This window comes from Candoia aspera, chromosome 14, assembly GCF_035149785.1.
Source record: "Candoia aspera isolate rCanAsp1 chromosome 14, rCanAsp1.hap2, whole genome shotgun sequence".
Classification (NCBI taxonomy): domain Eukaryota; kingdom Metazoa; phylum Chordata; class Lepidosauria; order Squamata; family Boidae; genus Candoia; species Candoia aspera.
In genome coordinates, this window is record NC_086166.1 from 9,442,350 (window position 1) to 9,467,834 (window position 25,485).

Below are 25,485 nucleotides of genomic sequence, written 5' to 3' on the forward strand. Positions count from 1 at the left end.
CACAGTCTAGAACGAACTCATCCAGAGCAGCAACAAAGACGCTTTTTGTCTCTCTCCCCACTCACACTGCAATTACGGGAAACAGTGCAAGGTGACAGCCACCAGAGCATATTGCAAACATCCTGGAAGCAACCTTGATGAGGAGAGACCAGCAGGGGTCTTGAGTCAGCTCCGACAGTCTACAGCCAGGTAAAGCAGCCCATACCTCCAGCTTGTGCTTGGAGGTGTTAGCTAACCATTAAGTATAATATGTAGCAGGACAGTTGACACATTTCCCCTTGATTCTATACAGTATGACCAAGTTTCCAATCCTGCCAAGTTCTCAGTAGGAACAAGTAAGGAAGCGGCCATCCTGCCCCTTCAGCCCTCCCTCCCTTGGCAGTCATCTCACAAATTTGCACCCACCTCTTGCTTCTGTCCTCTCCAGCAAAAGATTATACTAATACACACCTCAGGCAGACCTTCAGGATAACCACTGGCTGCCATTTTGCCCATATCCCTTTGGGATTTGTTACCCTGAGCTGCATCTGCACAGCAAAAAAGCAGACACGAGAGGACACTGACTGAAAATAATGCCAGCCGGACAGGTTCACATGCCTCTGTGGCAAATAAAGGAGGAGAAACAAGGGAGACACTATTTGGTTTTGTTTTCTAATTTTGCCTTGATTGAACAGTGAATGCTGGAATGTATTTTGAGAATGATCTTTTCCATAGCCCCTTGTAAACTTAGCAACAAATCCATTCTTGGGTGGCTTTGCTTGCTTATGACGGTCCTTTGAATTATAGAACAAGGCTATTTGAGCATACAGTATGGATCTGGGCTGTTTTATGATGGGCCAACTCATATTTGTTCCAATGTGAAACAACTGAAAAATTACAAAAATATGCAGTTTTATCATAATACCTAAACGCACACAGGGAAGAGAAAGAAACTACGCTACTGTCAAAAATGTTAGGACAGGACAGCTCTTGGGATGTAAGATCATTGCTTGAACATCAGACTAAACAAATGACAGTCCAGTTATCCAGACATCATACTCTCAACAACAGAGTGTTCTTGATTGCTTCCTGTTAAGGTTTAAAAATGGAGTGTATGTGTGAGAACTAAGCTTTGCCCTTTCTCACTGGCACTAAGCTGTTGGAAATGTGCCTCAAGAGTGCTGGATCATCCTAAGAATTAGGTTAAGAATTCACAGGGAGGTGAAATTCAGTTTAAGAGTTATAACAAGGGCATTTAAATACTATCTTGCAAGTTAAAAGGCACAGAGATGTTAATGTTCAGTTGGCACATCTGGAAGTTTTCTCTGGCTTCCACTAACTACGGAATAAGTGACCTCTAACATACACTTCTTTTCTTAAAGAAAGCTTTCACACTCATATCCTTCCAAGGAATTCTCTCCATCTCTATTCCTGAACATTCAGGCTTCTGTTCTGGAAACTAGCACTTGAGTGTTACAGGGAGAGAAGAAGTCAAAACCTCTAATGCTCTTTGGATGAGCCCCCTTTTAGCAGCCCCTCTGTTTATATATGAGGCACTTTCAATACCTTGGTTCTCAAGCTTTCTTCTGTTAGGAAACCTTGTTAGGCATCAACGCCCTGGCCATTTGGGGGACTGGTGTTCAGGATCTGTGCAGCCATGTGAATTGGCACTATGCAATGTTCAAAGCAGGCGTACGTGGGAAGGAGCTGCTGAGGAGGAGATGGGGCAAGGGACTGTTCCTGGAAAGCACAGGGGGGCGAATATGTGAGCTATGAGACCACCGTGGTTAAATAACCCTTTGTTACTCTACCCCCCTTTTGTTACTGCCTGCCCTACTGGAACTGGTGGGCCCCACAACTTGATTTTTTTCTCTGCTGGCAGACGGAATGAAGGAGGTGAGCCAAAGAACCGGAAAAACTAAACAGGCAGCAGCAAAGCTCCACCTTTAAAGGTAACAGTGCTGTCTCTGCTTGGGAAGACCTAGCAATGTTTCCAAAAGGGAGACAGAAGTAGCCAAAGGCAACCAAAGGGCAAAAAGGGGAACAGACTAAGAGTCAGCAGAAAATTAGACTAGAACCTTTTCTGCGGCAGAAGCAGAAACAGCCTAATGGAAGTTAAAATCTTCAGGCAGAATAGCTTATGCGCAGAGGTTAGTGAAGAAGGACAGGGTTAGTCACTAGCTACTGAACTGCCTCCTTGGAGAGGATTCAGGATCTAATTTTAAACTTAAGTGGTTTGGCTGGGCTCTCTCAACAGACTGTTTTGCGCCACTCACAACCTCAAATAGCCACTTGTTTCATCGCTCCGCTTGCCTACCCAACGAGTCAAAAGAGTGCCACAAAACGAAAGCTTTTAAAACTCTTTCAGAAAGGGATCGGTGCATGATTCATTTCAACTGCAATTGATCTCAAAGCTGATTTGCCTGGGAAGGTTCTCCTTCGCTTTTTGCAAGATGACAACCCAGGGGCAGCATCCCTTCCTTTCAGACCCAGAGGAAATCCCTTCGAGGCTGCATGACCTGACCAGCACGTCAAAAATGAGTACCGCACCTTAATCGGAATGTCTTCTGCAATCCGTCACAGGCAGTCTTCCTTAACTGTGCTCAAAATGCAGAGGGAATGCAGGAGCTCAGGACTCACCCCTCTCTTACAAACAAACAGCAGAAAGGCTGAGGCTGCCACGTACTGAATAAGCCAAACCACTAAGGGCCTCCTCCTTCGAGCACCAGAAAACTAGCCTTTTGGTTCTGATAATGAAAGCGTGGGGTGTTGGGGGTGGGTGGGTAAGAGAGAGTGGCCTTCCTTAATAGAATGCAATGCTGGATTTGCCTCCAGGGGGGTTGAGGACTTTGTTGTGGGACCGTGGCCGTGGTCCCAGCCTGGGCTCGTGATCATCTATCTTGGGGCCGGGTTCTTTGGTCCTCTCCTTCGGCGGTTCCTTCTTGTCACTCACGTCTTGTCCCTGTGATCTTTGGTCTTCTGTAACTGTGCAAGATGGAATGTTGCAGGTTAGAATACTACCGTCATTCATTTGGTCTTATGGCAACTATGCTGGCCACGCTTGGCTTTTACATGCAATGTTCCCCAAGCATGGTGCGGTATTTGAGTTGGTCTCTCCTCCCAATTAGCCTTCCACTGCTGCCATCCTAAGCAGATGTTAGCCAGACCAGCTTATGCAACGCTTCCCTCGCATGATCTCCTGAAGGATGGGAGGTGGGATACGGACAGGGGACTGTCTTAAACTCTAACATTTCTAGCATGGCATATCAAGCACAGTACATTGTTAGGTTCATATGAGAAAACCTATCACAGGTACAGTGGAGGTTTCACTGGATCTGTCTCACGCTGTACTGAAGCTACAGTGTGGTTTTCAAGAGTCAATATGGTATAAAGGATAAAATAATGGATCTGACCAGAGTGCATCTGCACTCCAGAAGCCTTGCTCCAATTACCTTTTATTTCCTGTGACGAATCCCCTCTATCATTCAAGAGAAAGGTGTGATCCTGGATGAGGGAGGAAAAAAACGTTTCTAGGTATTAACCAACCCTTTTAAAAGGCCATTTTTTAATTTACTGAGGTTTCTTTCAAGCCTGAGAAGAAAACAAGTCTGGCAATCCAGCTTTACAAGGCAATGCTTCAAGGACACGCAAACTCTCCACTTCTCGCATCAGACAGAAAAACCCTTAGAGATTTTGTTTTGTGTTAATACCAACTTTTTCCTTACAGATAGCTCAATTTTAATGCTACGCTGTTAATACTGCCTGGCCAATCAAGACAGTATCAATTTCATAAGAAGTTTCTATCACTCAGGAGGTGCATATTCAACAGCTTCCTTTATACCAACACAACGGTTTCGCCTACACGAATTAGTGTAATTTGGGCTTCCCTTTTGATGGCCTTTTTTTTTTTCAATTAAAGAATGTGAATGAAAGCTGTTAAGAGTTACCTTGGGTTTATTTGGATGTGCCTTGACTGTGCTGACAGACGACGGAGACCCAAAGATATTGCTTGTTTTCCCTCCAGGTGGATTTGTAAGTTGCCGAGATGGGGTAGGTTTATGATCCTCAAAAATGCCACTGTCCTTCCCACCTGCAAGACAATAACCAAGGAAGTTTATGGGAGCTGCTCTTCCGCTCCGATTCTCCAGGGGAGGAGGAAATGAGCTATGACCTCTCTAGCGAGGATGCTGAGGCCCTTCGGGGTCTACAAAAGCTAGCACAGCACTGGACAAGGGTTTGCTTTTTAAAATCCTGTTGATTTTCCTTTCTATGTCTTAATATTCCTTTATTACCAGTATTACAAACAAACAAACAAAAATTGTTATAAAAAACCCGTTACCAAAGAAATTATAATGTAAAAATAAAACAACACATCTAAGCCAGAGATTTGCACAACTGAATGGCTTGGTAAGCATATTTTGCAACCTGAAGTGTAAGTGAAGCATTAACATCCCTTAAAAGGTAACGTAAGTCAGATTTATTTGTACAACCCTTAAATTCTGAAATTATTGGGAAGAGCAAAGCACATCTTGGGATACCATCAGAGGACCCCACAGGAAAACATGGGCAAGAGTTTCTACCTCCATAGAACCACAAGCACAAAGTCTCTGAGGATAAGGAATCTCTACTTCCAAATAATGTTTGAAGGATGCAGCACCTAGACATCGTGAATGGCTCAACATAAAAAGCAGCAAATAAAAATAAATGTCATATTAAACAGACTTAATACTGAACCACTCCAAGTACATTTATCCTATTTCATTCACAAATGAAACTATCGTACATGCAGCCAGGATGTCCACAACATGTAAAAAATATCAGGGGTTGGATCGCATGGTTGTGGCCACTATCTTGACTTTACACCCTCCTCGTGGACACCCCTGCTAGCAACAGTATTCTTCAGCTCTGAAGTATTAATACGCCAGCACCTAAAAATCTTACATCTTATCCAGATGCCCAAGAGCGTGACCAGAGTGCTTTGTAAAACTTGTTTAAAAATTACATCCGCCAGTAATCTTGCAAAACACATCACTTATGCCTACTAACAAAACTGTTCTTTTTATGACTATTTGGCTCTGAAATGGTCAGCAAACTAAATTATGTCAGCTAGGGAACGATTGGTGTTCTTCTGCTGAAAGCAGGGTGTGGGCTGGGACTACATAATCCATTCACTGTAAATGGAATCACACTGATTGGTACAAAGTGATTTGTGTAAAATGTGTAAGTTTGAATGGAGGCACAATATTTTTTTTGCCAACTGTATCCTAGGGCAGGGACCATTATAAATGATAGTTACCTTGTTTCGCAGATGCAACTCACAAACCTATGACCACCATCCACAATATTTTCAAGAAGAGTATAGCCCTCACCTGGGGGATTTGTTCTCTTTGGGAAATGTAGAGGTTCTTCAGCAGCTCCAAATATGCTGGAGGCCATTCTGTGTGACCTGGAAGAGGACGGCGCCTCTGGGCTTCCAAAGAGATTGCTGGAGGTTCCACCTGGTGGCTGCAGCACCCTGTTTTGCACGACATGGACAGCAATTAACCATGATCATAGAAGATCATCAATACACAGAATCAAGCAGTGGGTGTAAGGTTCAGATACCATGCTAAGACATAATACTGTTCATTTGGCTTTGGTTTAGTGTAACTCTGATCATTTGATTTGAAAACCATGGTTTTTGGCATAGAATGATGCACAAACCTAGTCAGCATCTGACCAATCAAGGTCCTTTGTTTTGTCTGGCAGTCTTCATGGGATAATTTATCTAAAATATTTTTTTGGAGGGGTGGCAACAAGAGCTTCCCAGGAGCCTATAATACTTAACTATCTTCAAAATTAACATTTGTTTAAATCCATGTGAAAAATTCTGATTACAGTATCAATCTGTGCTGGCAAAGAATGTTCCTAATACAGACCTTTGCTATGAGAACTGTATGTATACTTCCCCCCCTCTTCCACCCCAAAAAAGGGGGGTTGTTGCAAAGAATGATAAACAATTGGCTTGATTCTTCTTGCTGGAGATATTCCCCTTCTCTCAGTTGCTGGGTGAGGCCATAACCACACCCAATCCCAAACTGAATAAGGCTGAATGCTGAATTCAATTCATTCCTTGGGAACTTGTTCACACCCTTTGATGAATGTATGAAAACTAGTTGAATACCGATTCAGAGATACACACCAAGTTATACACTTTTTTTTTAAAGATTACAAATTTACATCACTGCCTACTACAATACTGCTCTTTATTTTTCTCTCAAATATTAAACTACTTTAGTACTGCATTTTATATATTGATCTGTTAAAGGCTATTAGTCTAATCAGCTCTCCCCAAACTGATGGGCTTCAAAGGTGCTGGAATTTCAGTCCGTAGAATTCGGCATCATCATGTAACATGTTTGAAAGTTTCTGGTCTGAGGTGGACTCGCTGAGATTAGTAAGGGTGGCCCAGAGACATTAAAAAAAGCAAGTTAGGAGTTGGCAGTTACAAAGAGATGGGGCTCATCATCAGCAACAAATGCAAATGGCACATGAAGGACTGTATCACAGAAGCCTAACAAACACTCATCTATTTATTTCTTTATTTCTTTATATTTCAAATTTCTATCACCGCTCATCTCTCCTGAAAAGGGGACTCACATCCTTTGTTTTGGGCGTATCTGCATACATTGCTAGACTGCTGCAGTCAATGGGAGTCACTTTTCACAGTAAAGCCCAACTTGCCTGCAAAGCTACAGGATGCATCATGAATGAACACAGCTTTAGGGGTGGCTCTTGTGCAGACCACTGTGCTATAGACACTCTGAAGGATTACAGTTCTTGGCCACATGGTGTAAACAGAAGGATGACCTACAACCAAATAATGCCTAATAAAAAAAACATTCATTTCAGGAATCTGTACTGGAAACCTCAGTGATAGACTAGTCAGTTGAGAGATGATGATCTAAAAAGGAAGGAAGGGAGATAAGATGTTTCACTGGCAATGCCATTTGCCAAGGGGATGGCAAGAATGCACAATTATCATCCATGCCAGACATTTACCATGCTTATTTCAAAAAGCAAATTTCTGTACAAACAGACTGCTTGGATAAGAAGAAGAAAGGAAGATAACTCCACTATAGAATTACAGCTATTTTCTTTCAGTGTGCCACAGTGGAAAAGAGCCTGCAGGGTCATACCTTCATCAAAAGGAAATTATAGACACAGCCCAATAATTCAGACATGGTTTGGCATTAAGGTAAAGGTTTCCCTTGACATTAAGTCCAGTCGTGTCCGACTCTAGGGAGCGGTGCTCATCTCCGTTTCAAGCCAAAGAGCCGGCGTTTGTCCGTAGACCCTTCTGTGGTCATGTGGCCGGCATGACTACACGGAACGCTGTTACCTGCCCGCCGAAGCAGTACCTATTAATCTACTCACATTTGCATGTTTTCAAAATGCTGGGACTAGCAACGGGAGCTCACCCCGTCACGCGGATTCAAACCGCCGACCTTCCGATCAGCAAGCTCAGCAGCTCAGCGGTTTAACCCGCAGCGCCACCGCGTTACTTCATACAATTTACATACAAATCATTTTTCACAGGCAGCTGATCTATCTCAGGTTTAACTTCAAAAAGTTTATGCAATTCATATTTCCAGAGCTCATCCCAGGCTCTACCCTGATGCCTGAGGAAAGACCCAGCGTTTCAGGACCTCATGGAAGACCAGCAGGGTCAGGGCTGTGTGACCTGAGAGGGGGGTGTTGTTCCAGGGAGCAGGTGCACCAACAGAGAAGGCACCCCTCTGGGGTCCCACTAGGTGACATTGTTTCATTGAAGGAACCCAAAGCAACCCCCCCCTCCCCGGATTTCATGGGAGAAGCAGAAATAACTGGAGGCAGATGGTCCTGCAAATAACCTGGCCATGCACCACGAAGGGGTTTGTGGGTAATAAAGTACACCTTGAATTGTGCCTAGAAGCCCACTGGGAGCCAATGCAGCTCATGAAGTAGTGGTGCTACATAGGTGCACCCATAACTACTTGAGTTGCTGCATTCTGGACCAACCGCCCCTTCCAGGTTTTGTTTCCAGTCTGAAAACATTTTGCATACCTCCTGAGGCTCACAGAACCAACTGCCTTTTTTTAAACAACTGCCACCCTTTCCTTCTGTGCAGATTCATGGGACACAGCCATAAATCTAGAGGCAGGCTTCGTATCATCTTTCACGCTCAAATAAACAGTGAGGTGAGCTATTCATTAAAGAAAATTCTTCATAGTCAAATTGCCAGGCAACCATACTATACTGAGACCATAACGCCGAACGTCGAACCTTGCTCCTTCATTTATTAAGCCATTTGAATATTAATTGTAAAGCAGCTCTGTTTGGAAATTCTGCTCAGTATATCCACTATATGTTCAATAATGAAATAAATTCTACAGAAAAGTTACGATAAGTGTTTCATATAATGCCCATATAGCCCACTGAAGTTTAGAAGGCTACTCTTTAGGCCAAAATGCTGACTGGCTAAAGAACATGCCAGAGATCACTTAAAGTATTCTGCCATAATTCCAGTATATGATTGTCTTGTGAAACTGGCGTAAGTTTTGCTAGCTTATGACTTCTTGATTCACTGCAAGCATGACAGAGATATCAATGAAGTTTTTGCATGAACACTGTCAAAGGACAAACATTCCCAAATAAAAACTTCCCAGTGTTTGAGTAAAGGATGAGTTCTACAAGTCCTCTCAGAAAACCATTTGGCACAACTTATCCCAAATTGCTTAAGAGAGGGTGTGGTACCAAGAGTCCTGAAGGAGACTGCAGTGAACTCCCTGTTGAAAAAGTTAAACTTCAACTGGGATCCAAACCAAGATCCTTAAACCTCCATGTGCCAAATATTCACTGAACTGAACCTTCCTTTGCTATCTTGGTGGGCAGGGATGTTTATTCTCTAGGATTCTTAACGGTTTTTGATATCAGAAGTTAGGTTATATTTCTGGATGATCTCATGAAGATGGATACTGTTTTTACATTAAATCTTTAGAGGATCAGTTTCAGAAGGTGGAATTGAAAGACGACATTTTGATCATGAACAAATCCACTCAAATTCGTTATCCACATAATGTAGATCGTACAGACTACCTTGAGGCCATCTAAATATTTTGGACTAGAACTCCCATCATCCCAAGCCAGAAAATGGCACACTGGGCAGTTTGGTACATAGTATGAACCATTTTTTTTTTAACAACCACTGTAGTATGTTGGTTATAGTTTCAGATTATAGCTGGAGAAAATATGCTCCAAATCCAGATTCAGTCATAAACTCATATAGGAAGTGATCATCTCCATATTTGCACACAGCGACTTGTATCTAGAAAATGAAGGTTGCCTAGTCAAGTGCATTACCAAGGTCTTGAAAGGAGCAGTGATAACTCTATTTATGAAGATGTACTTGATCACGATCAGCTGATCTACAACCTCCTCTTTTTGGGGAAGATTGTTGACGACCACAGGGCTCCAATTATAGACCTGCAGAGAGGAAGTGGATTATCTAGGCCCAGTTCAGTCAGGATTCTACCCAGGAATGGGACAGAAACTTCCCCTGCATCAGGATATGGATGGAATGACTGCACCCATCTTAGTCCTTCTGGACCTGTCAGCAACCTCTGATACCATTGATTGCAGTATCCTTCTGGACCAGTTGTTGTGGTGGAGATCAATTAGGCAGTTGCCCATGCATGAGATGTTGGAGCTCATCTCTCTTTCCCATCAATATTTACCATCTACATTAAGTTAGAGTGGGGGGAGGGACTCATCAGGATGTGATATCATTAATATACCAATTATATCCAATGTTATATTGCCATTCCTGTTAAGGCTAGGGGTGGGGAGTGGGGGAAGGGACAGTACCTGGAGGCCATAGGGAAAAAAGAAGATGGGACAGAATCCCTGGAAGATGGAAATGCTGTTTATCCATAGACCACTGTGCACTCTGCACTCTGCCTGCTCCTGGGTCAAATGTGGATAGGGAGACATTTGCCCTCTAGGACGAATTCCACAATTTGGGGTCCTCTTAGACTTAAGGCAACAGCTAAATAGGCAGATGGGATGGAGACTGAAACTAAAGGGACATCTGCTCAGGTTTGGCTGGTATGCCAGTTGTGGCCTTTTCTGGAACATTAAGCCCTGGCAACATGCCCTCATCACTTTGGAGGCTACTTGGAAGCAACAGTACAGAATGCAATAATCTACTAACTGGTGAGTGAGAACTGTCAATTTCACATAACACCAATGCTGCTCTGACAATCAAAGGTTTCTGAGTATAGTTCAATGTCCTAGTTTTAACTTAGATAAACCCATACAGGGCTTTATGACTTGGTATCTGCAGGACCACCAGTGTGGCCAGCCCAGAGGGGGGTGTTGAGGTCCCCCCTCCCCTGAGATCAGAAGAAGAGAAGCTAGAGTGCATTGCTTTCATGCTGCTCCCCCATTATGGCACACTATCACCAGAGATGCTAATGGTCCCTTCTTAGATTCTGGAAGGCAGTTAACATGGAACTTTTTTAAGGATCTTGATACCAAAGTTGATGTAATGCTCTGACACTAGGGGAGGGCTAACTGTTGGTTTTATGTACTTTATTCATCACAAACCACCATCAGTTGTTTGGAGCTAGTAGTCTATAAATATGATAGAATGAATACATAAAATGTATACTGGTTTAAGTTGAGAGGTACAGTAAGAAAAGATTGAATTCCAACTTTTATCCAGAGTTACTGCTTCATAAAAACAAACAAACAAGCAAAAAGCCCACTGCACATTGCCTGAAAGAGCAATTTGTTGGCAGTTTTAGAAAGATTTTATGCCTCGGGCACTGAGTGAAACTGCAGAGATGTAGAACTCTAGCAAGATCTTGCCTCCCACAACCAACACCCACTTTGTAACAAAGCAAGGGAATGCAGTTCAGCCTTCTTGAAAATTCATACCAGACAGCATGGTTGGATGCCTTTTAATATGCAGCACCTGATTCCCTTTGACAGCAAAAAAATTATCTAGGGTATTGCAACTCAAAAACTAGTAATCAGACGGCAGGTTCAAAAGAACAGCAATCAAACTCATCTTGGTAATTTGAAATATTGCTGCTCAGATTCATCTTCATAATCCCTCAAGGCAATTGCAGAAGCTGCTCAACATGTGCCTATTAAAAAGTTATTTCTGGCACATGCAGAGTATTGTTCTAACTACACAGCCATATTCAATGGAAATTTCTGTATGTCTATTCTGGAAATTCCCACACAATTTATCCAATCCCAGTAATACATACTAGCAGCCTATACTTGCAAGACGGATGAGCGGATACCTTCCAGATGTGTTGAACTACAATCCCATTACTTTCATCATCCTATGACCTAATGTGCAAGGAGACATCTCTTTCTATTCCTTTCATGAAAATATTGTCTACAAGCAGCCAAGTCCCAGTAAGTTTGATGCATGACCTTTGAACATTCCTAAATACAGTAATACTTTCTCTGAAGAAGAAAAAAAACCCATTGTGATTGGCCCCTGGGACCTGACTTCTGGCACTTACTTTAAAAAATTACGTTTTGCTCTTTGGCCCATAAGTTACAGAATAAAAACGAGGCATCTTATTTAATAAGATGCATATCCTGAAATAGCGGGCTACACTTAGTATCTATGACCATAAAAGGAAAGTCACTACCTGTTATTGCCAATGTTTTTAAAACACCTGTATAAGTGCTACCAATGCTTAGAGTCTGTAGATTTGGCAGCATATAAATATAAATAATATGTATTTATTTAATTGTTCCATTGATATAGCCACCCATCTCCCATGCATGACTCTGGGCAGCTCATAAAGTTAAAAACAATAAACAAAACACATAGAAATAAATAACAAAAAACCACAATAACAAAAACCATTAAAAACAAATTAAAACTTGGGAGAGTACCAAGCAACAGCTTATGAACTTATTTTCTGTAACCCCCTTCGCTTCTCTTTTGTCCTAAATTAGGGGTTCCTCAACTTTTAGTCATCACACCCTTCCTTTAGTGTAATCTTAATGTACAACCCCCCCTTAAAAATCCAAACACTGTAATAAACACAACAAACAAACAAATGGTTATTTGAAGGACCGCCTTCCTCCAGTTACATCTACCCAGCCCACCAGAGCGGGGCGGCAGGGCATGTTGCGGGTCCCATCTATGAGGGAAGTACATCTAATGGGACCATGAAACAGGGCCTTCCCTGTGGTGGCTCCCTTCCTAAGGAATATCATCCCCCCGCCCCAGATAGCATAACCTTGATACTTTTCCAGAAGGCCCTGAAGAGGTGGTTCTATCAGCGGGCCTGGGGACCCCAGGTTGAGATAAAGCGGATCAAGTGGCTGATTTGATTGTGTTGGTGGCCTCTATGGGCGGTGGGGGGGGGTGTTGATGGGTTTTTGTATTGTGGATTTTAATTCTGTAAGCCTCCTGGAGTCACCCTGTGCAAGTTGGACAGCCCTATCAATGTGTTTAGTAAATACGTAAATAAATACATCGAACAATAAAAGCAATGCAACCAGACACTGGGAAAGGGGGGTGGATTGTCACAGAGGAACTAGAAGGCTCTTCGCGCCTCCTCCAGGGAGAGAGACCTCGCCGTTTGGGAAGCCCCCTCCTAAATCCTGAAGGCGAAGCCCACCGTAACGTTGGAAGGGAGCGACCCGCATCCCGGCCGCTGCCCGGACAAACCGATTTTGCAGCGGGGCGTTTTGGCAACTTGGGCAGGTAAGCGGGGCGGGGCGCCGCCTTTGGGCCGGAACGTCTTTCTCGGTACGTTTCCCACGAGCGCGCCCCCCCCCCGCTTTTTTGGCTCCCGCCGCAAACCCGAGCGAGGCAGACACAAGGCGTCGCTCGGGCAGGCGGCTCCATGGGGGGCGGGGGACACGACCCCCTGCCTGGCTCCCTCCAGCGCCGCGGGGCGGGCCAGTCCCCCAACCCCACCTCACCCCACCCGGGGCTCCGGCCGGCCGGTTCCCCCCACCCGGAGCGAGCCCAAGTGGCCTTCGCTGGCTCCAAGGGGGCGGCGGCCGGTGTCTGCCCCAACCCCCCCCTCCACCCGGAGCGACGCCCGAGGCTGGATGCACCCGCCGCGCTAGTGCGAGACCCCAACCAGGCGTTCCCACGAGACAAGCGGGGCCGGCTTTCACGCGCCCCGGGGAACCTGGTTCGCGGGTGGCTTGCGGGGAAAGGGCGGGGGGGGGGGTTCCTCCAGGCCCGGGGTTCCACGCGTCGTGTGAGCGCGACCTGAGGGTTTCGCTGGGGGGCAGAGCCGCCTCCGCCGCCCTCCAGGCGGCTCCCACGTGTGCCCCTCACGCCCGGCTGGGCGCTCCCGCAGAGGCGACGGCGTGGGCCGGCCAGCCTTGCGGCTGGGGATGTTGGGATTTGGAGTCCCTCCCCACGCCGGGTGGCCCGGCGCCTCCTGAGGGGGAAACCCAGCCCCGCGGCCGCCTCACCTGGAACTGGGTCTCGCCGCGTCGGGGTCGGGCCCCTGGAACATGGTGGCGGCAAGCGGCGAGACGGGCCGAGGGTGCTCCGCTGTCCAGGCGCGACTCTCCTCTCTCCGGCGTCCCTCCGGCCGGACGCCCGGCCCGCCCTTCGAAGCCGATTGGCCGAGGGCGCAGCCGCTCCACCCAGCCTCGGCCAACCGCGGCGGAGGAGGGCCCGCCTCTCGGGGCGCGGGGCGGGGACTTGATTTTGAGGGACGGAGGTGGCGGGAGCCGAAGGAGGCGGGGCCGCTCCAAAGAAGTCGGGCGCTCATTGGATGAAGGGGAAGAAAGGAGGGAATGACACGGGACGTTTTTGTTTTTTTTTAATTTAAAGGGCCGCGGCCTTTTTCTCCCTGCCCACGTGTGTATCGCTGCCTGCCCGCGACACGCTTTAACCTGGTTCCTGGACGAAGCCTCCTTTCTGGGCTCGCGCTCTATAGAAACAAACCAAATGGGCTGAGTTCGCACAACGTGATGAACTGCACCAAACCTAACTGAGGTGAACCCTCACAAAGCCCAACATGAATGAATGCAGGCATCAGGTCTTAACCTGGTTAAATGAGTCCTGGGAACGCAGCCTGTCAGTTGGAAAGGGAAGGAGCGATCAAGAGGGATAGGCGATCGGTTGAATGGTTTTTGGAAAACCATTGAGCTTTTTTGGCAGAGATTAACTGATTAATTGGTTAAGCTTTGACAAATTCAGAGATCTACTTGTTCTGTGCCGCTTGATTGGTCCTGGTGAATCATGGTCAATTAGTACAGGGTGTTTTGTGATCATCCAGTGTGATTATAGTTCAGTGTATTGGTACTAACCCAAACATTTGGCTTAATTCAAGAGAGTATATTTCAGTTATACTTGGGTGGTTGTGTGGACAGAATGGGTGGTGTGTTAAATCATCAGATCAGAGTATCAGCTTCAAGTCCATCTACAACAAGCACATTATGGTAATGACCTAGAGTCATTATCTCAGCCAGGGGCATCATCCGGGTGGGGTGTGCATGTCAAAAAAGTCACAAGAGCAGCTGTGACCATGAGATTGAAGTCACCCTTCTTTTTTACATGCAACACACATGTAAATACATATAAAAAGGAGAAAGGCCTTAATCACACATTCATAGCCACCATCTTGACTTTTTTAGCCCTGGCACTGGGCAAGGGGTTGGACCAGAAGACCTTCAAGGTCCCTTTCAGCCCTATGATTATATGATACCCCACCACCTCGAGCTCTTCCAGAAAACCTGTCAGAAAACGACTAAACCATAAACACTATCTACTTAAGATTATATACCCTACTTTCCTTTATACCATAAACTCAAAGAATGTTATCAAAAAAATGGAGTGGGGGAGCATGACCTTAAATCAAGAGGACAGGGTTGCAAATAAAATTTATCCATGTATTTCAGAAAAACGTTCTGGGCATTTGACAAAATTACAGCAAATGGGTATTACTATTGTTTATTCTGTATTTTGGAACCCTCTTATTCTCATCCTCCTATGGATGTTATTTACAAACATCAGGGCTACCCAGTTAGAACACGGAGAAATTGAATTAAATTTCCAATAGTTGGGTTAATTAATACTTATTGACTATAACATTCTTTGGGGGGGGGGGTTTGGTCATTGTAATTTATTATGAGTTGCATCCATAGGACGTTAATCATAATTCAATAGTTTTAAATTGATGGATTAACAAGCCACACTAATTTCAGTGAGACTAAGCTGGATTTATTTCTTCAGAATTCACCCTTTTGCCTTTCTGCATCTAATTTGGGCACCCTTCTCACATCTGGAAAACAAATCTATTGTTTCACACCAAGGATGAACCTGTGAGATGTCGATCTACAATTTAAAGCATCACTGATTATGTTGATCGGGAGAGTTGGCAGTTCTCGTTTGGCGACTTCTTGGATGTTGGCTATAGGTTCCAGCCTTCTGCAAACTGGCATTTTCTAGATGTGTGAACATTTACTCCCAGAATTCTCAGCAATGGCTATACTGGCTAGAGAATTCTGGGAGTTAAAAGTCCACAAATCCGTTGAGCGGCGAGATTTGGGAAGGATGATCTGCAACATTCAAAACTGGACAGTACTGCAGACATCCAGGGTCCTTTTTAGCTGTGGGTAGCAGCAGAACTGGCTCACCACATTTTAAAGTAAATTTAAGTAGTGCACATTCCCACTGAAGAGAGGCAGACATAAAAACTGGAAGTAAAACGATTGTATATTAATGCCTCAAGTGTTAAAAGTTGCAGGACATTTCTAGTCTCAATTCCATCAAGTGTAATGGAAAACTGTATTTTTCCACAGAGCCTAAAAGAGATTACCAACAATCTCTAATGCCTCTGAACTCCTGACTATGCAGGAAACTTGGAGAAGAGCAATGGGTATCAAGTATCTATCTCATACAAACAAATTAGACCAAGGATTAGTAAGTGTTTATGGACAATCATAAAAACAACTTTACAAGTTGAATTGGAAATTGAAAACAGAGGAAGTTAAGTTTTGTATATTGTATTAAATAACCCAAACACCTTTCCTTTTTCCAAAAATTGATAAAGAATAAATAATATAATTTACAATATGGTACAAAAAATAATCAGTTAAGGACAGGCATTCTTGCTTTATACATACGCTATAGATGCATATTATTTGAAAAACAAATTCACATTTCAAAAACAAGACAGAAAACTTTAGATGATATGGCTTAACTATTATTAAAGAAACAGCAACATCGTCTGCTGCCAAATCCACAAGCTCTCAAGCCAGTTATCACATTTTGGCAACTAATGATAACTCATTGCTGTAGTGCTTGCAAACCTTTTCATTATTTAGCATTTACAGATCACGAGAAAAGTGTTTAAAAGGGCTTGGTAACTCAAAAAAAGTGCTGTATTCTCCTTACAAATTCAATGGACTTCTCTGTGTAGGCGTACATGTATGAGTGTATATGTGTGTGTTTAAAAAAAACCAAACCCGAAATGCAATGCTAAAAACCCACAACTGGTCAAGTCAAAGACAGGCCATCTTTATGGGTAGAATTGAAATCAAGTTGTCTAAGCTGGCTAGGAAAGCATAAAGTTAACAATCAAAGAGAGGTTACATAATGCCAGTTTAGAACCACTTTGTGTAAAGGAAAATAAAGTGTGTGTATAATTAGGACACCGGTCATGTGGAATTTCACTTCAGTGAACACTGTGTAGATGAAACTCCTAATGAACTGTATCCCAGTTGATAAAAACTAAAATAAAGCGAATGATTGAATTGACCGGCCAATTTAAATGCAATCCACAAGCAGGACCATCCACTATTGTCCAATATAGGCACTCAAAAATTGGCAGACACAACGCCTAACCCACATTCTTAAAACTTGACATTAGGTTAGGAGCAAACTGTCTTGTAGGCCTATGAGAAAAGCTTATATCCACTGCATACATTCTCAGTTGTAAATGCACTCATCAATCCATCATATGATAGCAAAAGGGACACTGAAGCAAAAAAGCTTTCCAGGAACCAAATACACAAATGAAAACCAGGCAGTCACAAGAGCCTCAAGCAAAAATAAGACGATTCGACTTAGAAGCAGCCATGCCTGCAAATTTCCTAGAAGTTGCACAGGTGTTCTTTACAACAAATTCAACGTTCTTATTGATCCAAAGGGGCCAGGAGAACAGCTCAGAATTGCCTCCTGCACTTATCTAGTTAGTGTATTGCGACACCAGCCATAATGCTGCATCTCAAACTATGGAGGCTGGCATTATTCAAGGCCAGCAGCTTCCCAAGAACCGAAGATTACTTGTGTTCTGTAAATAAGCATTTTTTGGTAGCAAAATCAATGGCTGAAGTCGAGATCACCAGCGATTTCCTTTTGTTTAGTTCTAAAAACAGAGCTGTCACTGCTCTTTAGATGTAGTATGCAAGAGATAAAAGGCCACAAAAGGATTTTTCATCTTTGTGGACACTTTTGCTAAAAAATAGACAGGAAAGGAGACAATTAGAGCTTGGAAGAAAGTTCAGACTTGTGTGCAGTTTCAGAAGTACTAAAGCTGATATACTGCTTTAAAACGGTTAATTATTAGGAAAGGGTCTGCTTGCAAATGTTAGCTTACTTCCTGGATGCATTAGGCAACAAAACAGTATTAAAAATCTGCTGGCCTGATGCGTAGCTATAATAGCTCTTACAACACCCTGTGTTTTCACAGATGGAGAAAGCTGGTGGCAGAAGGAAATTGGACAGGTATCTGAATAGGACTTTAGATTCCACTGCAAGATAGGTGAATAATCCAGACACACTGAGGACAGGGGGCTCCATAAACTGACTGAGTAAAAAAAAAAATCCATGTGAACTAGCCCAATAATTAAGAGGAAAGAATTCCTAAGGAAAAAATTCACATACAGGCCTTTAACCACAGTGCAAGTTGCATGATCCTCACTAGAAGAATTAGCCTGTGTTGCCTTATTTGAACAAAGCCTGTTGAATAAGAAGTTTTCTATGGGGCAGAGAATTGCGAAGAGCTGAAAGGTACTGATGAGAAAGTAGGCTGTATCTGACAGACTCTGGCAGAAACTATGCTTGGGTGCAATGAGAAGGTTCCAGCAATGGGCTATCTAGGCTATGTTGCTAAAACACCTCCTAAATCACAGGTGCTGTCTGGAGGTGTCTGGTGTCTTGATTCACAAACATCCAGTATTCCCTCTTGCTGGTAAAAGAAAGCAGGGAATCTTTGGGCTGCGAGAACTGTCTGGACTACTATTATGTCTTGATATCTCAATCCTGAAGGACATTTTGGCCTGAAAGAGAGTAAGAGGTTTACATGATCTCAACATTTTTCCAATCAGCTTATCCAGAATCTGGAGGGCATCTTAGTTTAATGCAGTGTTTCTCAAGCTTGGCAACCTGCAGGTGTGTGGACTTCAACTCTCAGAATTCTCTAGCAAGCAAAGCTGGCTGGGGAAATCTGGGAGTTGAAGTCCACACCCCTACAAGTTGCTAAGGTCAAGAAACGCTGGTTTAATGAATGGCAGGTGGACTCAGCCACAAATACAATTTGCACTAAAGTTAGCAGAGGCACTCCGGTTCTGCAACAAGGCAGAGGGCAGAAGCTTGGAGAGATAATGAAAGAGGGCTGGGGTTAAGTCCCAGGAACAGAGGTGCTTCTCCTGATCAGCACTTTTGGTCCCCTTGCCACAGGTTTGGGCAAAAGCAACCAAGCCCCTGTGGACAAGATCTGAAGTCACACTGCCAGTCAAACATCTGAAGAAAAATGACACATCCACAGGACAGCACAGGCTTGTAAAGAATGGTGCTGATCACAGGTAAACAGCATTTCCTAATGGAATGATGTTTAGAAATGTTTGCTTGCAGGAGATTATCAAGTGGACTGTTATGCCTGGAATAATCAGTACAGGAGAGGGACTGGATCAGTGCTTGTCCACCTTGGCAGCTGGAAGATGTGTGGACCTCAACTCCCAGAATTCCCCACCCAGCCATGAATTCTGAGGGTTCAAGTCCACACATCTTCAAGTTGCCAAGGCTGAGGAACACCGGACTAGATGGTTCCTGATGGCTGCAAACCTAAGTAAGTGCTGGCTGCCTGGTAGCCAGGCTCTGAAGGCTAAGAGGCGTACATATACAGGCCTCAGAAAGGGCATTTTATAACTGTAGATGTAGATGAGAGACCCCAGTGTTAAACTGCTATTCACGATGGGAACCTCCAGGAAGTGGGAGAATTTTACCCCTGTTCCTTTCACCTGCAAGTCATGATCAAAGTGTTGCACCTCAACTGTAATGGGAAATTTGTGTGAGAGGATTTGTTCTCCGAAAGGCTGAACTCCAATAATCAAAGGGGGCTCTTAAAAAGGAAAGGTAAGGTGCCTCCACGTCAAGCTTGACTCCTGATGCTTAAAGGGACACAAACATGATTTCTTTTTTTTAGCAATACGGAAATGAATTATTATTATCTTCTCTGGGGACTGTTTTGACATCCCAGTCTAGTCTACGGCCCCGATTCTACCAAGAGGTGTCTCATCCAAGTACCACCAAGAACACCTTGAGCTGCAGACTAGGCTGTGAAGTCAAAAACACATCCCCAAAGACGACGATGGAAACCACCTCTGTACTGTTGCCAAGGAAACTACAAGGATATATCCATGGCCATCACCAGGGATTACACTCAACTCAAAGGAACTTGACTTTAAAAGGACAGGGGAAAATATCTAAAAGACTCTAGAACAGCATTTCTCAACTCCAACAACACATCTTAAAGTTGTAGAGTTTGAGAAACACTGTTCTGGAAGAATGAACATGTTTACTTGGTACTGTAAGTCAGAGTCCCTTTAATAAGGTTTCTGTCCCTTGCAGGAAAAATGGAAGCCCTTCGGTGGCAGCTGGCTTTTATTTCTTTATTTATTTTAAGGATGGGGAAGAAGGTATGCGAGTTCGGTCAAAAAGAAGCAAACCAAGGAAAGTACTGCACTGTGTCCTTCCAAGGTTCCCTCTGACCGTATCCTAGTTTTTAAAGCTAGAATAGAAATGGGTTTCCCCCCCCCCACCATGCCACGCTGGAATGTTAATGAATGCAAGGAAACAATGAACGAATTCTGGTAAAAGTGTTGTGGAATTTAGTGGCTGGGTGACAAGAAAGTGCAAGGACTGCCAGTTCAACCGACTTGCCAACAGGACAACCATGACAGATCAAGAGAGGCGCGTCACAAAGGAAGTTCTAAAAAGCAATACAAACAAAAACGTATTACTATTTACCCCCACTTTCAGCTTATTTGTGGATACCCCAACAGCGGTTTTGGTTTCTATCTAAGAATGTAGCTTGTCGGATTTCTTGCTCAGACCGCAAACCCAGAGCTGTCTTGTAAACTTTGCTTGTCCCCGGCTTGCACGTGTCACTTCCTATAATACTGCTCCACATGGTATTGTTCCCAGCATATTGCACTTCCCAGGAACTGTAGAAGGCTGAGGACAAAAAATCTCTCTTCTTCTCAGGCATGCTCCAGCCAGGACAACGAAAAAAACCAATCAGCTGCATAGCAATGACGTCATTCCTCCATGTTATGGCCAACTCCGTGGTGCCCACCAGCCAGCTGGTGGGATACGTTCACTGAGAGAGGTCGCCAATGGGGGGGCCGCCACCCCCTCCGTCAAACAGAATCTCTCGGCGGGTCGGCTCAGGGATTGAGAGCTCCTGGGCAAGGTCGTTGAAACGAGATATGTAGTCTATGCTGTTCTCATTCATCATGCAGGCCAACTGGGAATCTACCACCTAGAAACAAAGACGGGGGGAAGAAAAGAAATTATGGGCTTCTCTGTCCTCTGCCAAGACCAGATGTCATGAATGAGGACAGCGAGCAGGGGGCTCCCATCCAGGCTGTTAAGCGCATGCGTAGTACTGAGGAATTGGGCAGCCATTCAAAGAGACACAGATCGGGACCGCCTTAGTCTTTGGGGTTTATCTGTCTGGGTTTTCCCACGCTTCTTCAGTTTGTTAGGATTCTCTGTTATGTAGCAGTAAATAAACACTAGAGACCTATTCCTTGTCTCAGCGTGGTTCCTGGCTGTTAGGACACCAGCTTTCCTTTGACAGAAGCTGAATTTAGGAGATGGTCAAATGCACCCTAGTTACAATTAGTGTGCGGAGTGCAACTTTACTAGCCAATAGCTATACTTAACATTTGGGGGGGGGAAGAAGAAGGGTTGCTGGGGGTGGGGTAGTGATGCAAAACATCACAAGTATGGGCTGGGCCAGGAAATATGACAACAACAACATCCCACCATTATTTTGTACAGCTCCGGGTGGTGTACCTGGCAGCAGGTGCTCCTGCCTCCTATGCTCCCCACAAGAGCCCCGTGAGGTGGGTTGGGCTGAGAGTGGCTGGCCCAAAGTGACCCAGCCAACTTCCATGTGGAAGGGAGGACTAGCGCACGGCTTCCCAGTTTCTAGTCCCGCACCTTAACCACTTCACCGAACTAGCTCTGAATCAGGTTTGTGCCAGCTAGACTCCCTTCCCCTCCCGACCTTAAGATTATTTGATAAGAAAAAATTAAATACATGGGAAGCAATGATGCTGTAAAGCCCAGACTGATTTCAGAATAATTTTTAGTGAATAAAGTGACTGCAGCTTTATTTTATTATCTGCTGTATTTTCCACAGAAAACAAACAGACAAGAATACATCTGAACAGTGTTTCTACAGAAGAAAAACTGCCTCTTGGTATATACTACTTAAATTGCTAGAGAAGGGTAACATCCCATTATGCACACTCTAAATATCAAGGTACTGTTTCTGCATCAGAAATTGTGGGTTGTATCCTCCAAAGCAGTGTTTCTCAACCTCAGCAGCTTTAAGATGTGCAGACTTCAACTCCCAGAATTCCCCGGGGCAGCTATTATTTTTATAAATAACTCAAGGCAGCGAACATACCCAATATGCCTTCCTCCTCCTATTTTCCCCACAACAGCAACCCTGTGAGGTGGGTTGGGCTGAGAAAGAGTGACTGGCCCAAGGTCACTCAGCTGGCTTTCACGCCTAAGGCGGGACTAGAACTCTCAATCTCCTGGTTTCTAGCCCAGCACCTTCACCACTACCCCAAACTGGCTCCCTCTCCACGCCACCACCCCAGCAGAGAGCTCTGCCCCAGACAACTCGGATTAATCATGCTGTACCTCAGCGACGTCTGCCATGGACCGAGAGACGAAAGAATCCCGCGAATTCCCATCCAGCAGACCAGGTCCCAACAAGGAGGTGCTGCTCGGATTGCCCACTGAGGTGGGCAGCATTTTCCGTCCCTTCTCCGGAGAGAGGAAACTTGCTGTAAAACAGATGGATGGAGATGTCAGACAGCAATCTCTGTCTTTGGTGTCAAAGGCAGAAAGCCCAAAGATGTCCTCAGAAAAAGCCCACTTTTGGGCAAGAGGCAGCACTCCACCTGGGCCCGATTCAACCAAGCTCTTTTCCCAACTGGCATCTCAGCATTAGTAAAGAATTTGATCTCCCAACAATCTTATTTTTTTTGTGTTAAGAAAAAGAAGCGAACAAGACGAGGTGGTGGGGGAAACCACTGTGCTGATTAAATGGGCCGCTGCTGTGCTCAGATTTTAAAACAATACGGTTGGGTCTCCTAGCTGCTCGACATACATCTCCAAGTTGGGTCTGGGCAACAGACAAGCTACGGGGCAAAAGAAAGAGATGGGCCTGGTCAGAGCAAACCCCCTGGACTGCAAGTCCCTCTGGGGCTGCACTCACAAAATAAGCTGCTGAGCGAAGAGTCGGTGGAGTCGTTGGGATACCACTGCGGATCGTGGCTGGGCGAGGCAATCCAGCTCTGCTGGGGGCTGCAGGAGGGGGACGGAAGACTTTTGGAGCTGTCGCTGCCGTTCAGCTTGGCTGGGGACAGGGACACGTTCTCTCCTGTAAACGGAAAAGGCACAAAGTGGTGAAGGAGAAGCAGCCGGGGCATGCGTTTTCACCTGGCAGTGGCCTGGCGAGGAAGTCGCCTTCCTGACTTGATCCAGTGGCCAGCACAGAAAGCAGAGACTCAGATCTGTCCCTTCCCTAGCAACAAAAGCAGCCCCGTATTTGTCTGCTGGAGAAGACGCAGTGCAGACATGCTCCATGGATTCTGGAGTTTCTCCTCACCACAGAACTGTGGAATCAGTAGTTAATGTTGCTGTTCTGGTCTTCTCCGTTCTTGATGCAGATTTGAAGCAGTGGGGGAGATTATACTGTCTCTCCCAAGGAATGCATGCAGAAAATAACTCACTGGGAAGCACACTCACGTGAGAATCCCTTGCATGTGGGATCTTTAATGTTTCATTTGATCCAGTATGCGTGATCTATTAAACAGATGCTCCTTTAAAAGCACCCCTGTGCATTCCAGGGAAGTATAATATTGTGGAAAACAGTGCCAGATACCCTCTTGAATTATACTCACCAAATCTCATCTGTCCTCCACTGTGATTTAGGGAAGGCTCATAAAAAGTATTTGCAGGATCTACAGTACTTTGACACAAATACCTGCAGAGTTTGTTTACATCCAGTTAACAAAAGGGATTTCTCCGAAATGATGCCTTATGTTTCAAGAACCCTGCCCTAAGAGACCAGCTTATACTTTTTTCTTTGTGTATTCAGTCAGTGCTAAGGCATTTCTCTTTAAGTACAGGTAGTCCTTGCTTAATGACCATTTGTTTAGCAACAGTTTGGACTTATGAGGGTGCTAAAACACGACTTGCAACCGGTCCTCACGGTTACGACTGTCGCAGCATCCCCGTGGTCATGTGATCGCAATTTGGGCACTTGGCAACTGGTTCATGTTTATGACTGCCCAAGCAGTCCTGCGGTCACATGACTGCCATTTTCAACCTTCCCAGCCGGCTTCCCACAAGCAAGATCAATGGGGAACTGCGGGATTCGCTTAACAACCACATGTTTCGCTTAACAACTGCCACAAAAACGGTAGTAAAATAGAGGTTGGATTTGTTTAACGACTGCATCGCTCAGAAACCGAAATTCTGGTCCCAGTTGTGGTCATTAAGCGAGGACTGCCTGTAAGGGTTTGATTCTGTTGTCAGTTTCTTGAAAGTATTGCCTCTGTTTACCTCTCTCTCTGCTTTCAGTTTGTTCAACCATTGAGTTATCATTTATGTTTGTGCACTTATTTCATCAGCTGATTTGCTTGTGTTTCTTGAAAATATGTGGGGTGTGTAGTGTGCTTGTGTGAGAGTGAGGGGAAATGATCCTACCATGACACTACTAAAGTATTTATTTATTTATTTATCCCGCCTTTAATTTTTAAAAAAAAAAAATAACTCAAGGCGGGGAACATACCTCATACTCCTTCCTCCTCCTATTTTCCCCACAACAACAACCCTGTGAGGTGGGTTGGGCTGAGAGGGAGGGACTGGCCCAAGGTCACCCAGCCGGCTTTCATGCCCAAGGCAGGACTAGAACTCACAGCCTCCTGGTTTCTAGCCTGGTGTCTTAACCACTAGACCAAACTAGTACGTAAAATATGCAACTGTCCTTTAAGACAGGATGGAGAACCTGAAGCCAAGGTCTAGTTCACAACATTTGGAAGGTCGCAAGTTCCCCATTCAAAGAACACTTCTCTGTTCCAGTTGCTGAAAGAGTAAAAAAAAGCCACCTATGGCAACCTTTTGAACAGCTGCCTTTTGATAGCTCATTCATTCATTCACTCACTCACTCACTCTCTATGCCTCCCCTCTTTATCTCTTACCATATTGGCCAGAGCTAATTGCTATTTCAATGATGGAATCACTGATTTGAGTAGCAGGTTCTCCCTGAGACAAAACATCCTCGGGGGGTCCAGGAAGAGAGATGTCGAGGAGAGCAGAGACATTGGGAGGAGACAGACGGGTACTGGAAGTCTCAGAAGAGGGAAGTGGAGGTGAAGAAAGACCATTCTGGAGAGATGTTTTAGGCAGCTCTGGCAGAGAAAGGACTGGCGTTCCCTGTGGTAACAAGCAGACAGTAACAGTATCAGCAGTAACAAAAACAGGTCATTTTCTAAAGCTTTTACACTGTGCAGAAGACCCAGAACCTTGTCAGATTGTTAGCAATCCTACAAGCATTCTTGGATACAGAAAGCTTCCTTACCCTAGACATGACTAGTCTTTCCATCTGTAGTTCAGTATCACTTCCCTGAAGATGCCAGTGTTTGAAAGTTTTGCTTAATCCCCTATCCCTGCTCCTCCTTTTAGCTCCCAAGAGACACATCATTTCCCCTTTTACAGATGGCACACAACCAAGCGGATGGGACAGCTCTCCCAAATGGTGGGATCTGGAGTATCTATCTATCTACCTACCTACCTACCTACCTACCTAGTCAAAGAGCAAGGTTCAAAGCAAATTTCCCCACATTCAAGCTCACTGTTGTGTTCGGCAGAATTTATACAAAATGTCTTGTTTTATGTACATTATTCAATGAAACATTGATTTCAACAGACTGTCTTCTGTT

The 25,485-nt window shown here is 44.6% G+C and overlaps 2 protein-coding genes across 2 annotated transcripts in view; both read right to left on the minus strand.

Moving 5' to 3' along the window:
* Positions 1 to 1,347: 1,347 nt before the first annotated feature.
* JPT2 (Jupiter microtubule associated homolog 2) lies at positions 1,348 to 13,566 on the minus strand. Its single transcript, XM_063314811.1, has 5 exons — positions 13,471 to 13,566; positions 5,349 to 5,494; positions 3,927 to 4,069; positions 3,432 to 3,483; positions 1,348 to 2,964 (listed from the first exon to the last, which is right to left on the minus strand). Exons 1-5 carry the CDS (start codon positions 13,512 to 13,514, stop codon positions 2,783 to 2,785), a joined length of 567 nt encoding a protein of 188 aa, XP_063170881.1. The 5' UTR covers positions 13,515 to 13,566; the 3' UTR covers positions 1,348 to 2,782.
* A 2,350-nt stretch (positions 13,567 to 15,916) lies between these two features.
* CRAMP1 (cramped chromatin regulator homolog 1) overlaps positions 15,917 to 25,485 on the minus strand; it is a 43,157-nt gene continuing 33,588 nt past the window's right edge. The window contains exons 18-21 of the mRNA XM_063314808.1: positions 24,745 to 24,979; positions 22,755 to 22,919; positions 22,175 to 22,320; positions 15,917 to 20,774 (exon numbers count right to left, since the gene is read on the minus strand). Of these exons, the coding sequence (XP_063170878.1) occupies positions 20,610 to 20,774; positions 22,175 to 22,320; positions 22,755 to 22,919; positions 24,745 to 24,979 (711 nt within the window). The 3' untranslated portion in view covers positions 15,917 to 20,609. The remainder of the gene's footprint in view (positions 20,775 to 22,174; positions 22,321 to 22,754; positions 22,920 to 24,744; positions 24,980 to 25,485) is intronic.

What these genes read in the sequence shown, in the direction of transcription:
- JPT2 (XM_063314811.1), bottom strand. Translation starts at nt 13,514, where the DNA reads ATGTTCCAGGGGCCCGACCCCGACGCGGCGAGACCCAGTTCCAG. An exon ending in CACATCCAAATAAACCCAAG is followed by an intron (nt 3,484 to 3,926) that starts GTAACTCTTAAC and finishes TCCCTCATCCAG; the next exon opens with GATCACACCTTTCTCTTGAA. An exon ending in TTCGTCACAGGAAATAAAAG is followed by an intron (nt 2,965 to 3,431) that starts GTAATTGGAGCA and finishes CATCTTGCACAG; the next exon opens with TTACAGAAGACCAAAGATCA.